This window comes from Hevea brasiliensis, chromosome 16 (genome assembly GCF_030052815.1).
Source record: "Hevea brasiliensis isolate MT/VB/25A 57/8 chromosome 16, ASM3005281v1, whole genome shotgun sequence".
NCBI classification, from domain to species: domain Eukaryota; kingdom Viridiplantae; phylum Streptophyta; class Magnoliopsida; order Malpighiales; family Euphorbiaceae; genus Hevea; species Hevea brasiliensis.
The window spans coordinates 22232155-22247932 of NC_079508.1; the positions used below are offsets into that span (position 1 = coordinate 22232155).

General features: G+C 34.8%; 1 protein-coding gene across 5 annotated transcripts in view; it reads right to left on the bottom strand.

Annotated features, from left to right (window-relative positions):
• LOC110672907 (ion channel CASTOR) overlaps nt 1-15778 on the bottom strand; it is a 30163-nt gene that overhangs the window by 1085 nt on the left and 13300 nt on the right. For 3 of the 5 annotated variants that reach the window (XM_021835864.2, XM_021835858.2, XM_021835846.2), the window contains 4 exons: nt 15266-15364; nt 14257-14451; nt 14028-14120; nt 451-717 (listed from right to left, as the gene is read on the bottom strand). In XM_021835864.2, coding sequence (XP_021691556.1) covers nt 451-717; nt 14028-14120; nt 14257-14451; nt 15266-15364 — 654 coding nt within the window. Of the gene's footprint in view, nt 1-450; nt 718-14027; nt 14121-14256; nt 14452-15110; nt 15210-15265; nt 15365-15778 lie in introns of all 5 variants that reach the window. The other 2 variants (XM_021835854.2, XM_021835837.2) reach the window with 1 other exon arrangement.

Sequence of the window (15778 nt, forward strand, 5' to 3'; positions counted from 1 at the left end):
TTTTTCCTCTTTTTTCTTCCAACATTTTGCTTAGTATGTATTCAAAATTAAGTTAAAAGGAGGGTACATCTCACATGCAGGATGTGCTAATGTGGAAGTTTGAGCACATCCATATTAAAAGGTACAGACGATAAAGTCATGAATCAAGGATGAGATGGATTTAAAAGGTCATAAAAGGATTTAGCATCACTAGATCTTGATTAAATTTTGACCCTAAACAAAAGAAGAATTAAAGTAGATCCATGTACTTTAACAACATTTGAAAAGGCTGAGTTGAACTTAGCATTTATGTAAGAATTGACAGGCAAATTATCAGGAAAAATTTTGTTATTTGCGTCCATTGGCAATTTGAATTTCCTATTGCAATTTTGTAACATGGTTTGCACTTAGAAAATCGGTTTTACAATAAAATGCTAGATCAATCATAGAATTTCATTAAGGAAACAATACCTCCTCCGCAAAGAGCTCTTCCAATACGTCATTTATTTGTTTATCCTCTGCAACCATGGCCAATGCCATGCTGACAAGTTCATTTGATAAAACATAGTCACTGATTCTTGACATGGATAACAGATTTTTAGTCCTAGGGTCCAGAATTTCACTGATTATTACTGATTTATCAGAAGCCTGTTGCATCTCCCCAATCCAAGAGCCTTGTGAGAAGCTTCCTCGGTGAACTTGGGTCACCATAGCCTCTCTATATGGGAGACGCTTTGCCTGCATGAAGCACAAGAATTAGAAAAAGAAGGATGAAAACTTTCTAAATCTCATAATCATCTAAGCTGCATGGGGCTTTTTTTTTTCTTGTATTTTTCTGGTTCTCCTTTATATTGATGAAGGATTGACCTCGTGCTGTCTGAGAATTTAACACAAAGGCCACCCTGAACCTCAGTTTACCGTGAATTATTGGAAGGCACAAATCAAAAAAAAAATTTCTACCTAAGGGGCGAAACAAAGATTCTCCAAAAGACATGCTCCGTTAGAAAAGTAAATAAAAAAATTTTAAAAAAAAAATCTCAATGGCAAAAGTAATAATAATAATAATAATAATAATAACAACAACAACAAAAATAAAACTTTCTTTTATGAGGCATAAACTTTATGAATAGAACTTCCTATTGGTCTTGATTCATTCAACATTGTTAAAAGTTCCCTTTTCTTTCCGTACTGGACTTAATTTTTGGCAACTTCTCCTCCAAACCTTGCTTATCCCTCCTATTGTTTGGAAGGAACTCTCATTCAATCACTTGAAATTGTGAACGTTCCCCAGAAAGAAAGAGATGAGAAGTTGTAATTTTCTTTTAGAAATCATGGGAAATGGAAGAACACAATCAACAATTTTTCTTAAAAAAAAAAATAAGACAGGAGAGAATTAAAATGCTCTTGAAAGGATAGTGGTTAAGACTTAAGAGCATTCAAAAAATAATTATAAAAAATCATGTTACAATTCAACTCAGCTGCAATAATAATCATACTGGGGTTTGCAGAACATACCGTTTCCTCCATTCTACTCAATTTTAGGCTAGAATTTCAAGAAAATCTAATAATGCTAAATCTTTCTTGAACATTTCAGCCATTCCATTTTATTGTCTTGTCTATCCTTTTTATCACGCTTATAATTTGGATGCTTTCAATTTTGCGCATCAATGCATTAGCCAACCTTAAAGCACATGGTCAAACTATCTCAATCAACCCCTACCTTCCTGTAAATGACATTTCCACCTACCAGAATTGAAGAGATAGAAAAAGGGAGGACAGAGGATTAAAGGTTTAATATTTAACTAGAGTTTAACAGGCATGCTATTAAATAAATATCAGTCATATATTATAAAATTAAAAATCTTATAAAATTACTAATACTGTATTGTTATAATTGGTAGTTTGAGATTTTTTATAAATAATTAATTTTTAATGTAATTTTTTAAAACAAAAAATTATTTTCATATATTTAATTAGAATTTAAATTTAAAAAAAAATGTTTTATAATAAAAATATCTATAATAAAATTTTTATAATGATAAATTTATTTATATCAATAATAAATAAAATTTGATATATTAAAAATTTATAAAATAATAAATAGAAAAAATTTTATATATTTTTAAAATATAAAAGATTATAAAATTAAAAATAATTTTAAGTTAATAGACTAATAAAATAAACTATCGGCATTAATTATTCAAAGTAAACAGTGCATAAAATGAATAAACTTTTGTTTTTGAATTGTCACTTCTTAATAGTTGTTAATTATTTGACATAACATAATTCAAATTAATTGAAAAAATCATTTTAACAAAGTATACCAAAATATATCAATCCAACATAAGACTTAATTTGATTATTGATATGAGTAAAATGACCATAAATTGAAATTTAGTTGTATTTAACAAGTATTTTCATATGTATACATAGATAGGAAGAAAATTAGGTAAGATTTATGATGCAGTTCAAATGGCAATAAGCTTTAAAATGCATCTTTGAGGTGTAGTGTTCAAGACTTCAAACCCCATTGCCACTAAGGCTTGTTTGGTTTAACTGTTGAAAGAAGCTGATAGCTGATAGTTATTCCTATTAGCAGAAGGTGGCTAATTTATGTTGAATATTTCGTAAAACTTTGTATAGTTGCTGCTACTAATATGTAAAATGACTAATAAGGCATATAGTATATAATATATTTCATTATTAAAATAAATATATAATTATTAATTTATTATATCATATAATTTATTTTATTATTAAAATAAACATATAATTATTATTTTATTAATAAATATATATATAATTAGTAATTTATTATATTATATGATTTATTTTAATAATTTTTTATTTATTATACTATATTTATTTTATTATTGAAATAGATAAATAAAAATTAAACAATATAAGAAAATATGAGTAACTCCGCCTAAGTAGTTTGCGCTTAGCCGGTCCCAAGCCCGGATAAAGGAGGAGGGTTGCGGTAGGTGACAACCAGCGTAAAAATTTCGTCACACCCTATGATATGGATTCAAAAGATATAAACGTTGGGGCGTCCTCTACTAACGACGCGCTACATCGGAGCCCGGGTGTAGTGATAAATATGCAAGGGTGTAGGGCGTTCACCAAAAGCGACGCGCCATGCCAGCGCCCGGGTGTGGTGTTAAGTGAGCAAGGGTTCCCACATCATGGACGGGTGTGGGTAAAGAAGTTAGTCCATAGGACAGATAGTAGAACAAATAGTGGAACAGAACACAAGATAGACATAGAAAACAATAGAAGATATCATAGAAGGAGACCAATTAGGAAGGAGCAGGATAAGAGGAGGATCAGGGTTGGTACTTGGAATGTTGGATCACTTACAGGAAAATTAATGGAGCTTGTGGATACCTTGGAAAGGAGAAGGGTGAATATTGCTTGCATTCAGGAGACTAAATGGGTAGGAGAGAAAAGTAAGGAAGTGGGTAATTCAGGGTACAAATTGTGGTTTACCGGAAAGGAGAGAAACAAGAACGGAGTGGGTATAATCATAGACAGAACATTGAAAGACGCAGTAGTAGCTATGAAAAGAGTAGGAGATAGAATTATACTAGTAAAGCTAGTACTAGAAGGAGAAACAATAAATATAGTTAGTGCTTATGCCCCGCAAATAGGACTAGACAGTGAGAGTAAACAAAGGTTTTGGGAAGATATGGATGATTTAATGCAAAGCATACCGAATGAAGAGAATGTTTTCATTGGTGGAGATTTGAATGGACATGTAGGAAGTGATAGACAAGGTTATGAGAATGTTCATGGAGGTTTTGGTTTTGGCAGTCGAAATGAGGAGGGAAAAGGCATCATGGATTTTGCTATGGCATACGACCTAATACTAGCAAATACCTACTTTATAAAAAGAGAGTCACATTTAGTGACTTTCAAAAGTGGGCAACATAGAAGCCAAATCGACTTCCTCTTAACCAGGAAGACAAATAGAGCTCTATGCAAGGATTGCAAGGTCATTCCAGGAGAGGCTTTAACAAGTCAACATAGGTTGGTGGTCTTGGATGTCAAGTTTAGGAACAATGCAAGTAAGGTCAGAAGAAATAGTGTAGCTCGAACAAAGTGGTGGGAGTTTAAAGGAGTAAAGCAAGTGAAGTTCAAAAATGAGCTTCTTGAGTCCGAAGTATGGAAGCTAGATATGGAGGCCAATGATATGTGGATACAGATGGCATCAAAGATTAGAGAAGTAGCTAGAAAAGTACTTGGAGAGTCTAAAGGACATGGACCACCCTCAAAAGAGAGATGGTGGTGGAATGAGGAAGTCCAAAAGGCAGTGAAGAGAAAAAGAGAATGGTATAAGAAATTACCTAAATGTGATAATAATGAGGCATATAAACAATACAAGATAGCAAAGAAAGAGGCAAAAAAGGCAGTTAGTCAAGCAAGAGCGCAGGCCTTTGAAAAGTTATACGAGAAACTTGGAACTAAAGAAGGGGAGAAAGATATTTATAGATTAGCAAGGAGTAGAGAAAGGAAATGTCAAGATCTCAATCAAGTTAGGTGCATTAAAGATAAAGAAGGAAAAGTGTTGGTGAAAGATGAGGACATTAAAGAAAGATGGAGAAATTATTTTAATGATCTCTTTAATAATAGTCAAAATGGAAATAACGCGAATATAGATTATAGAACAATAGAAAAGAATGTAAATTATACTAGAAGGATTAGATCTTTAGAAGTAAAGGAAGCACTTAAGAGAATGAAAGTGGGTAAAGCCTGTGGACCCGATGAAATACCAATTGAAGTGTGGAAGTATTTGGGAGATATAGGAGTGGCATGGTTAACTAAATTATTTAATAAGATTCTAAACTCAAAGAAAATGCCTGATGAATGGAGGAAGAGTATTTTAGTACCTATTTTTAAAAATAAGGGAGACATACAGAGTTGCTCAAACTATAGGGGAATTAAACTCATGAGCCATACTATGAAGTTGTGGGAGAGAGTTGTGGAGCATCGACTACGTCATGATACTTCTATCTCTCTCAATCAATTTGGTTTCATGCCCGGTCGTTCAACTATGGAAGCGATCTTTCTCATTAGAAGCTTGATGGAGAAATATAGAGATGTGAAGAAAGATCTACACATGGTTTTTATTGATTTGGAGAAGGCTTATTATAGTGTTCCAAGAGAAGTCTTATGGAATGTGTTAGAACAAAAGAGGGTATCTATTAGGTATATACAAGTATTGAAAGATATGTATGAAGGAGCAACTACTATTGTGCATAAAGGTGGGAGGATACAAGAGATTTTCCGATCTCAATTGGATTACACCAAGGATCAGCTATAAGCCCTTACCTTTTACATTAGTTTTAGATGAAGACTAAACATATACAAGAGAGTATTCCTTGGTGCATGATGTTTGCGGATGATATTGTTCTGATAGATGAGACACGAGAAGGAGTCAATAGGAAGCTAGAACTTTGGAGAAGTACTCTAGAGTCAAAGGGTTTTAAGTTAAGTAGAACGAAGACAGAATACATGCATTGCAAGTTCAGTGAAGGCCAAACTGGTGATAGGGAAGGAGTTAGTTTGAATGGAGTGGTCTTGTCCCAAAGTAATCACTTTAAATATCTAGGCTCGATCCTTCAAGTAGATGGGGATGTGAGGAGGATGTTAGTCATAGGATTAAAGCGGATGGTTGAAGTGGAGACGTGTCACGGGAGTTTTATGTGATCGTAAGATTCCCAATAAATTAAAAGGAAAATTTTACCGCATGACCATACGACTGCTATGTTATATGGTAGTGAGTGTTGGGCACTGAAAGAGTCGTATGCATCTAAGATAAGAGTTGCAGAGATGAGAATGTTAAGGTGGATGAGTGGTCATACTAGACTAGATAAAGTCCGTAATGAAAGTATTAGAGAAAAGGTAGGAGTAGTGCCAATTGAAGATAAGTTGAGAGAAGGGAGATTAAGGTGGTTTGGTCATGTGAAGCGTAGACATGCGGAGGCTCCAGTTAGACAAGTAGAGCACATTAGGTTAGAGGATAGAAAGAAAAAAAGGGGTAGACCTAAATTGACTTGGAGGAGAGTAGTACAACATGACTTAGAAGCATTACACATTTCTGAGGATTTAACCCAAAATCGTTCAGAGTGGAAAAAGCGAATCCATATAGCCGACCCCAAATTTTTGGGATAAAGGCTTAGTTGAGTTGAGTTGAGTATAAGAAAATATGAGTAATCTGATCAGACGCTTGCTTTTTCTTGGAAAAGACGTATAAAGTCCCTTTCCAACTTGCTCATCAGTCCACTAACAACAGTTACACCAAGTCGGTACAACACCAGCTATAGTAGTAAGCAGTACAATAAGTTAGATTTTAATCTTTATCTCAAGAGACTTAAAGAATCGGTTACATTTTGGCCAAAGGAATTAGAATATATTAATTAGTTAGGTAAATGAAGGGCGATTCGATGAATAGGCATATTAAAGGTATATTGGGGGCATTTTTGTTTAATTAAAGCGAAAATTACAGGGCTTTAGAAAGAGTAACGATATAATATATATATAAAAATTGAGAGAAGGGTAAAGTGGTCTTCTTATCTTGAATCAGCAACAACTAATTGTGAACCACTCTAGTTTTACAACTTTTGGAACTGCAGCAATTTAAGGGTGTATCAACTGAACAACAGCTATACAATACTTTTACCAAACAGGTTTGGAGTTGCTTTTAAGTATGAAACCTCCACCAGCTATTCCAAATCTCTAATCCAAGGCCACACCAAAAAAAAAATTATTTTTCTTTTTTAGTAAGATGGTCCATCCGATTTAGACTCGACCAACTTGACCAGTTCACGGGTTACCTGGCTTGGTCAATCGAGTGGGCTCAACCTCGTTTCATAGAAAAAAGTTTTCTGTCAAAACAGGACCAATCACTATCCGGTTCTCGATTGAACTAGCCAGTCCATTTTGGTTTTCACAACAATGCATACAACAAATATTCCTATTTACGAATTGATTTCATAATCTTAAGTGTGTAATTTCCAAATCTAATGCATAATTATAGTGATTATTTCTACAAGAACGATGGAGCGTGCATATTGTATGCTCCGAGCTTGTTATAGATTTAATCAATCCTAGATAATCTAAGAGATTTAGTACAAATGTCTGCCAACTAATTATTTAAGGAGAGAAAATGATTAGCAATACATACTAACTCAATCTTTTGTCTGATGAAATGATAGTCTATCTTTACATGTTTTGTTCTTTCATGAAATACGAGATTTGAGATAATACATAGGACTACTTGATTGTCACAAATCAATTTAATTTGTTTGTCTCCTCCATATTAGATTTCTCAATTAAGATACTATATCCTAAATAAATCATCTATCTAGGGGATAACCTGCCCAATCTACATCAGAATACCCAACAATATGTGTATTTCCTCATTCTTCATATAACAAACCTTGCCCTGGAGCTCTTGGATATACCTAAGGATGTGGACTACTACTTTTCAATCACTATCGCAAGGAGCTTGAAGAAATTGGCTAACCACACTTACAGTAAATGAAATGTCTGAACGTGTAATTGTGAGTAGTTAAGATTGCCAACAAGTCTTCGAGACTGACCAAGGTCTTTTAGTAGCTCCCTTTTTCTAGGAATAAGTTTGACATTTGGATCCATGGAAGTACGCACGTACTTACAATTTAACATACCAGTTTCTTCCAATATGTCCAATGCATACTTTATGAAATGGCAATACTAGTACTGCATTGTACTACCTCAATACCCAGAAAATACTTCAGTTTTCCCATGCCCTTGGTTTGGAAATGATTGGTAAGATGTTTAAGTTGAAAATACCTTCATGATCATCACCTGTTATGACAATGTCATAAATATAAACTACCAAACAAATACACTTGCCATGAGGTGTATGTCGGTAAAACATTGAATAAATTGCCTCACTCCAAAACATCCCAAACTAGTAGACAACGATACTAAGCTGACCAAACCATGTCCTCATTGATTGCTTTAGACCATAAAGAGACCAACGTAGTTAACACATTACCAGACTTCCATGAGCAACAAACCCTAAAGGTTGCTCCATATAAACTTCTTTAATGAGTTCTCCATGTAAGAAGGCATTTTTATGTCCAATTGATGAAGAGGTCGGTGAAACATGGCAACTATAGAGATAAAAAAGCGAACAAATGCAATCTTTGCTACTAAGGAGAATATATCACCATAATCAAGGCCCAATATCTGAGTATACACTTTTGCTACAAGTTTAGCTTTAAGTCGATCAACCTTCCCATCAGAACCTACCTTCATTGTAAACAACCAACAGCACCAATTTATAGTCTTTTGGTAATAAAATTATTTCCCTAGTACCATTGGCATGAAGAGCAATCATTTCCTCAACCATAGCTTGCCACCAACTAGGATGGGACATTGCTTATGCTACAATATTAGATATTGGGTAAGTAGATAAAATTAAAATAAAAGCATAGTATAAAGGTGATAAACGGTAGTAGCTTGAAAAATTATAAATAGGATGAGAGTTACTAATGTGCCTTAGGGGGGGGAGGAATATCAAAATATTTGTGGTGAATTAAACCCCTAGGCTTATCTCTTCAAAGAGTGGCATCTTCTTGATGATTGAAATCTTTTGTGCCATTTCCAACTTATCAAAAGGACTTTAATTTCCTCCTTTTGCTTTGGAGTCTTGTGGCGATTATTCTTATCAAGATTTCTTGCAAAGTTCAACTTTTATTGTTTCTTTCTTCTTAGTTTCTTTGTTTTGATCTCCATTTGATGTTTTGTGTGATAAACACACACAAAAAAAAACCATAAAAATTTCTGTTTCGTTTCTTAGTTCTTCTCATCTTAGCTGATTAGGTGTTTTATGTGTTTTAAGTGTTTTCTTCTGTTTTCTTTTGTTTCATTCTCATAAAATCCTTAAAAGATTAGTCTTGTTAGTTTATTTCCTAACATAGCCGAATTTCCTCATTGTGTTTAACCTACCAAAATGGTCCTTCATTTTTTGTCTCCCTTTAGGCACATCAATTACGAATAAATCAAGTACCTTTAAGAAGAGCAAGGGAAAGAGTAACTTCTCCTACTATAGGCACAACTGGTATAGATGATGATGTTGGAACAAAAGATGAGTCACAGTGCTCTGTGGTTCTGTAACATGAAGAGAAACAATATGTGGATAAACGGAAGAAGAATTTGGGTGAGGTCATCTTGAGCAGAGACAAAGACGAGGAAAGTTCTTTGGAGCAGGAAGAATAGGAGTCGAGAGACTCAAAAGATGGAATTTTGGTTTAGTGTATTTTTAGAGAAGAATAAAAAATATTACATTTGCAGAGACAAAATATTTGTTATTAATTGGTTCATAGCATTTGTAACCTTTTTGAAAGCAGAAGTATCCTAGAAAGACACATTTGATAGATAGGCTGAAGTTTGTCCTTCCTAAGGGCAAGATTATGAACAAAACTAATCCAACCAAATAAATGTGGAAGATAGAATGGATTTTTTCTAGACAAAGAATAAAGTGAGAGGACTTTTATGCTGCAAAACAAAACAAAGCATATGGTTAATTAGGTAACAAGCTATAAGAACAACATCGACCCAAAAAAGAAAAATAACATGATTATAAATGATCAATGTATGCGCTATTTCAATAAGGTGCCAATTTTTTTGCTCAGCTACTCTATTTTGTTAAGAAGCATGAGCACAAAAAGATTGATGAAGAATTCCTTGGGAAGACATAAAAGTTGAGAAAGGAGTAGAAAAATATTCAGGAGCATCATCACTTATTAATGTATTAATGGATAAATCATATTGATTACGAATCTCAACACAGAAATTTTGAAAAGTAGAGAATAACTAGGATTGAGCTTTCATTAAAAATAACCAAGTGCAACGAGAATAGTCATAAAAAAAAGGTAACAAAGTAGACTTAAACTCGAATTAATACAATTTGAACCCATATATCTGAATGAGCAATATCAAAAATTGATGTAACCCTATTAACTAATTCATTTTAGGACAGAAACAACACGAGTTTGTTTCCAACCTAACATGACTCACATTCCTAACCTAGCATGACTCACATTATAAAGAAGATAATTTGGAAAGACGTGGGACCATCTTTTGTAGTTTGGAGTGACTTGGATGTCCCAAATTATTGTAAAGCAGAAGAAAGGCAATAGGTGGTTTGGACTAGATAGCTAACACGTCCCTTGTGACTCGTGTCCTATTCCAATCATCTTACTTGCACTATGATCCTACACAAGAACAAATATCTAAAAAAAGGTTATAGACCAATTAAGATGTTTGGCCAATTTGCTACTTGAAATCAAATTGTAAGGACCTTTGGGGAAAACTAGAACTAGAGCTAAAGGTCAGGAAGAAAGAGGGTGTGTCTCACCTATTCATTTAACTACAGTTTTTTATCCATTAGTTAAGGTAACATTAAAAAAGATTGAAGGAGAGTTAAAAACAAAGAAAATGTTTCTATTACTAGATGTGATCGGAAGCACTAGAATAAAAAAATCCATAGCCCAATGATGGAAGACCATGTTAAATAAGCAAATGAACTATCATGTTGGGATGCAGAGACAATGGATGAGGATGAATATAGCTTTAACGCTCTAGCCAAGGTAACAAAATAGGTTACCTTATCCTTTGCATCAAGTAAAGGTAGGATACCATCTCCACTAGTCTGAGTCACGTTCACTACACGAGGCAATTGTCCAATTTTGTGTGGGGGTTTACCATGAAAATACCAACATGTTTCTCATGCATGACCTCCTTTGTCACAGTAACTGCAATGTATTGAGCTTTTTCATTTCCCTTTCTAATACTCAATTTGATTTTGATAATTATTAGATTGAACTTGCAACACAATTGATTCATTAGAAATTACCTTAGTGATGTTAGTCAAGGATATGCATAAGAGCCTGGTAGAAACATCATCCTCAAAAGTGGGGATAATTGGAGTAGTCAGAATTCGATTTCGAACTAAATTAAGATCTTATCACAATCCTATTAGAGCAAAGACCAAGGAAAATTTTTGCATTGTTTTAGGGATTGTAAGTGGCATGAGAGAGTTGAATTCGTCTTTAAGAGTTTCTATTTGACCCAAGTAGCTCACAATATCTTCTTGTTTTTGCTACACGTAAATTATATGTGACACAACCTTGTATATCCGTTGGACGTTGTTTATGCATAGTTTTTTGGCTTTAGTCCAAACTTTGCAACAAGTTTTGAAAGACTGGAAAAGAGCAACTTTGAGTCAAATGAATGTCGCAAGAGAATACATAGTTGTGCATCCACTTTAATCAAAGTTGCTCAATTAAAAGCTGCAACATCGGTAGAATTCCTCGTTAAATGGTTATCGTACCTGTTCGATAAACTATAATTCCACAAAAGCAGCCCAAGAAACATAATTACCACTACCTTATAGCTTTACAATAGTAATTGTAGGAGAGGATATGGAAGAGAAGAGAAGTTTCTCAACAATTATGTTTGTATTTGAAGTGACTCCTTTTTCAGACATTGTTGAAGACTAAGAGTGAAAATAAACCACTTTTTTTTTTTTCTTAGAAGCTACTATTGGTAGAGATTCCAGAAGACCTAAAAGCATGAAGGGAGCTAGCTGGAGTCACCTAACTCTAGCGCTCTATTAGAGTAAGTGCTAGCAAGAAAAGAAAGCCTGAGCTAGTGCCACTCCATGACTTGTGACGGCATCTAGCTGTCAAAGAAGCTAATTCTGGTGAAGTGCTTGTGGGGCTTGCGACGGCATCTAGCAATCGAATAAGCTAACTCTAGTGAAGCGCCTGTGGGGGCAGATCGGTTGACTTTTGCCACTGCTTATGAGATGGGTGGTGAGAAAGAAAAAAACAAAAAAAAAAAAGCTTCACACACCCGTTGATGTAAGAAAGGATTTTCAGGGAAGAAAACCTAAAAGAGGGAGAAGGAAAATTTGGGACTAATACCCAAGCTCTGATATCATGAAGAGTTAGAAAGAGAGAATTTGAGCAAATTAGCACATGTTTGTCAATTCAACTATGACAAAAACAAAAGGATAGAAAATCAAAACTTCTGTTAGAGTACACTTACTTGGGTCAATACAAAAATTATATTTAACTCAATTTGATAGCTTTTATCACTTAAATACCTACAAGCTTTTAATGAGTGGTATATTTAATCTGATAATTTCCATTTTACTAGCAAATCCAATAATGAAAACATTTAATTTTAATTTCAATCGAAATTATTACTATTTTATTTATATGAATGAATAACTGAAACAAAAAGTCTTCTTTAAACAATTTAAAAGAATTTAAAATTGGTCCAACTAACCAAGCATTAAATAAGCCAAGAGAATAGAAAGTCACTAACTTCTCTCCTTATTACCTCTCTGTCTCTCTCTATATTGACAGCTACCCTTTCTATACCATTACCACGAATCACCACCACCACCTAGCTGGCTAGTCCCAATCAAACTTTCCACTAGAAAGGATATCTGAAATCAATATAAAAAATAAAAAATAAAGAGAGAGAGAGAGAGAGAGAGAGAGAGAGAGAGAGAGAGAGTTGGTGATCCTGATTTTGGATGTTCATTACTTCATCCTATATCATGGAACTATGACTGGGGGGCAGTGAATCAAGTAACTATGTAATGTAATGTAAAAACATCTATTCTGTTTTTAATTCTCTATTCACCAATTTGATATAAATCTCAGCATTTTCCTTCCTTTCTCCGCACCAATTGTACATATCTTCCCTACCTTCCACCCTCGAGAAACTTTTCATAAGACCTCCCAACAACCTAACCCACCAGCCTTTCCATACATTGTTTAACATGTAGGTAGATCTCTATGACATTCCTCTTTGACCATGATTGCAGTATGTGTAACACCTTAGGCAAATCCCACATCGACAAAACACGGGAGAAATGCTGGGTTTATAAGATGGAGGTTCCTAACCCCTATTGACGCGTTTTAAAACCGTGAGGGCTTCGGCTTAGAGCGGACAATATCACTAGTGGGCCCGGCCATTACATTTGTGGTATCAGAGCCGCTCCGCGTGCAACCTTGAGCGATGGTGGGGCAAACCTCAGCGAGGACGCTGAGTCCCATAAGGGGGGTGGATTGTAACACCCTCTAGTGATATTGTCCGCTCTGAGCCGAAGCCCTCACGGTTTTAAAACGCGTCAATAGGGGTTAGGAACCTCCATCTTATAAACCCAGCATCTCTCCCGTGTTTTGTCGATGTGGGATTTGCCTAGGGTGTTACAATCCACCCCCCTTATGGGACTCAGCGTCCTCACTGAGGTTTGCCCCACCATCGTTCAAGGTTGCACGCGGAGCGGCTCTGATACCACAAATGTAATGGCCCAATCCACTAATGATATTGTCCGCTCTGGGCTGAAGCCCTCACGGTTTTAAAAAGCGTCACTATGGGTTAGGAATCTCCATCTTATGAACCCAGCATCTCTCCCGTGTTTTGTCGATGTGGGATTTGCCTAGGGTGTTACAGTATGCACCACTAAACTTTTTTTAAGCGTGATTCACTGCTTTTTCAGGTATCCAAAGTTCCGTTGCTACCTGTTTTTCTTCCACAACTAACTACTCTCATACAGCAATTCATCCATGTCAAAATCCTCTTGAACTTATAAAATTGACATAATTTGACATGATGGTATTAGGAAAGTTATATGGATGTCTACATAACCACACAAATGCACTAAAAGTGGTACATGTATCATCTATAGATGTGTAGCTTCACCTGGTTATGAATCTAATTTCATTTTGGCCTTAATGTGAAGCTATAGATGATAATGGAAATTTTTACAACTAATGGTGATACATGCTAATAAATCAGTAAGATATAACCTCATGTTTCTGAAGAAGCAAATAAGATGGAATAAGTAGTCATTGATCAAAAGTACAAAGAATAGTTCTCACTAAAATATAATTAGTACAAGCACAGAGAGAGAAAATATGTTGGTGAATCATAGTCTATCCACCAAATTTTATTTGAAAAAAATTTAAAAGCACCTGAATATCACGTATCAAAAGTAACGTAGCAAGAGATCTGGAATCAGCTTGAATGGCTGAATCTTCCACCGACTCATCAGCCAAAATTAAGATCTGTATACCAGATACTAAGTCAAAATCAATTTAACTAAGAAATTATTACAGAGACAAAATAAAAATTAAAGCACAATTTTCATCCTCCATAAATCCACCATTTTGCAGTTTATTTTTTGAATCTTACGCTACTCACTGAATCAAAAGACTCCAAGGGAAGACTCTCCAGGTGACGCCGTATAACAGCATTTCCCTCTCGATTAACCAGCGATATATTCACCAACCTGTTGATGTCCAGGCCACCATCAATAAGCTTCTTTTCCCTCTCATTTTCAGGTACGTCATTGAACATCCAAAGCTCTGAACCAGGTGCTAGAAAGGCATCTAATACCTAGACAAACATAGATCAGTGAACAGCACCATTAATCTTGTGGAGAAAAAGAAAAAAGATTACAAAAGGAGCGAACTCTCCATTGTCCACAAAAAGCATGTGTAAGGAAAATGTAGGGTGTAGGGAAAATATTGCAACTAAGGCTCCATTTGTTACAAAGTAACATTTGTTTCTGGAAACCTTCTTCAAAAATAACTTATTTTCCATTGTTTGGTTACATTACAACAAATCAGTTGACAATTATTTTCTAGCACGCGGAACAAATAGGAAACTATTAATTTTCCTTCAATAAATAAGACTATGAACATGTTTGAACTAACAAGGACTCCATTAATGGGCAGAGATGTTTAACAATAGTTGGACTATTAGGTATGTGCCTTTGTAGTTCTTTTATAGGTTTCTTCCCTTTTTATTAGTTTGTGATAGTCCAGAAAATAACCTAGTTTTCCCTATAACTAGGAAAACATTTTTCTTTGACCAAATTTCCCGAGCACCGCACAGACCAAAAATGTTTTCTAGAAAGAAAATTTTCCATAAAACAAATAGTCCATAAAGAGTCAAATTGAGTAATAGTACATAGGAATTCTAAGATATCTATAACCATTTTGTTGCACCCAAGAAGCGTTGGGAGTATGATTGCGGAATCCTTGTAACATTACCATAATCATATCTTCCATATCTCGCCGCCAACCACAAAAAAGTATCCTTTCTGCAGACTTTGGAACAATGAAGTCTTTGGGTAGACTTCCTCTCCACACCTGCAGCAATCAGGCGAAGAAAAAAAAGAATTAGGGGCTTCATGGAAAGAACTTACCACTATCATATCATCTATGTCCCTCCTCCATCCACAAAGTAGAATCTTCTGTGGCTTTCTTGCTGGTCGGGCAATGTGTATGAATGATGCTTCATTGACCTGAATGATGAAATTGATTGTATTATGTAAGTTTTTTAATTATAACATGCACCACTTGAATTCCACAGAAGGCTCATCCTAATGTGCACAAACTGGAAATCTGGAACAGGTTCCTTTACCATGAATGACTGGCCTGAGTGTGACTTACTGTTTTCTTTTTCCCCCCTTTACTGATTTTTATAACTCCATTTACATCATTAAAAAGTTAACAATATCCTTTTATGGTACTTTAGAATGCAGTAATAAGAACAACCATCTATAAGATGAAACATCACCATAATGCAAATCCAAGAATATGGTAGCATCAAAGATACATCAGATGCAATAAATGCACCACGAAACATGTACATCAGCAAGAAGTTTAGGCATGCATATGTAGCTAATGATATATTCCATATAGCCAGAAAGCAAGCA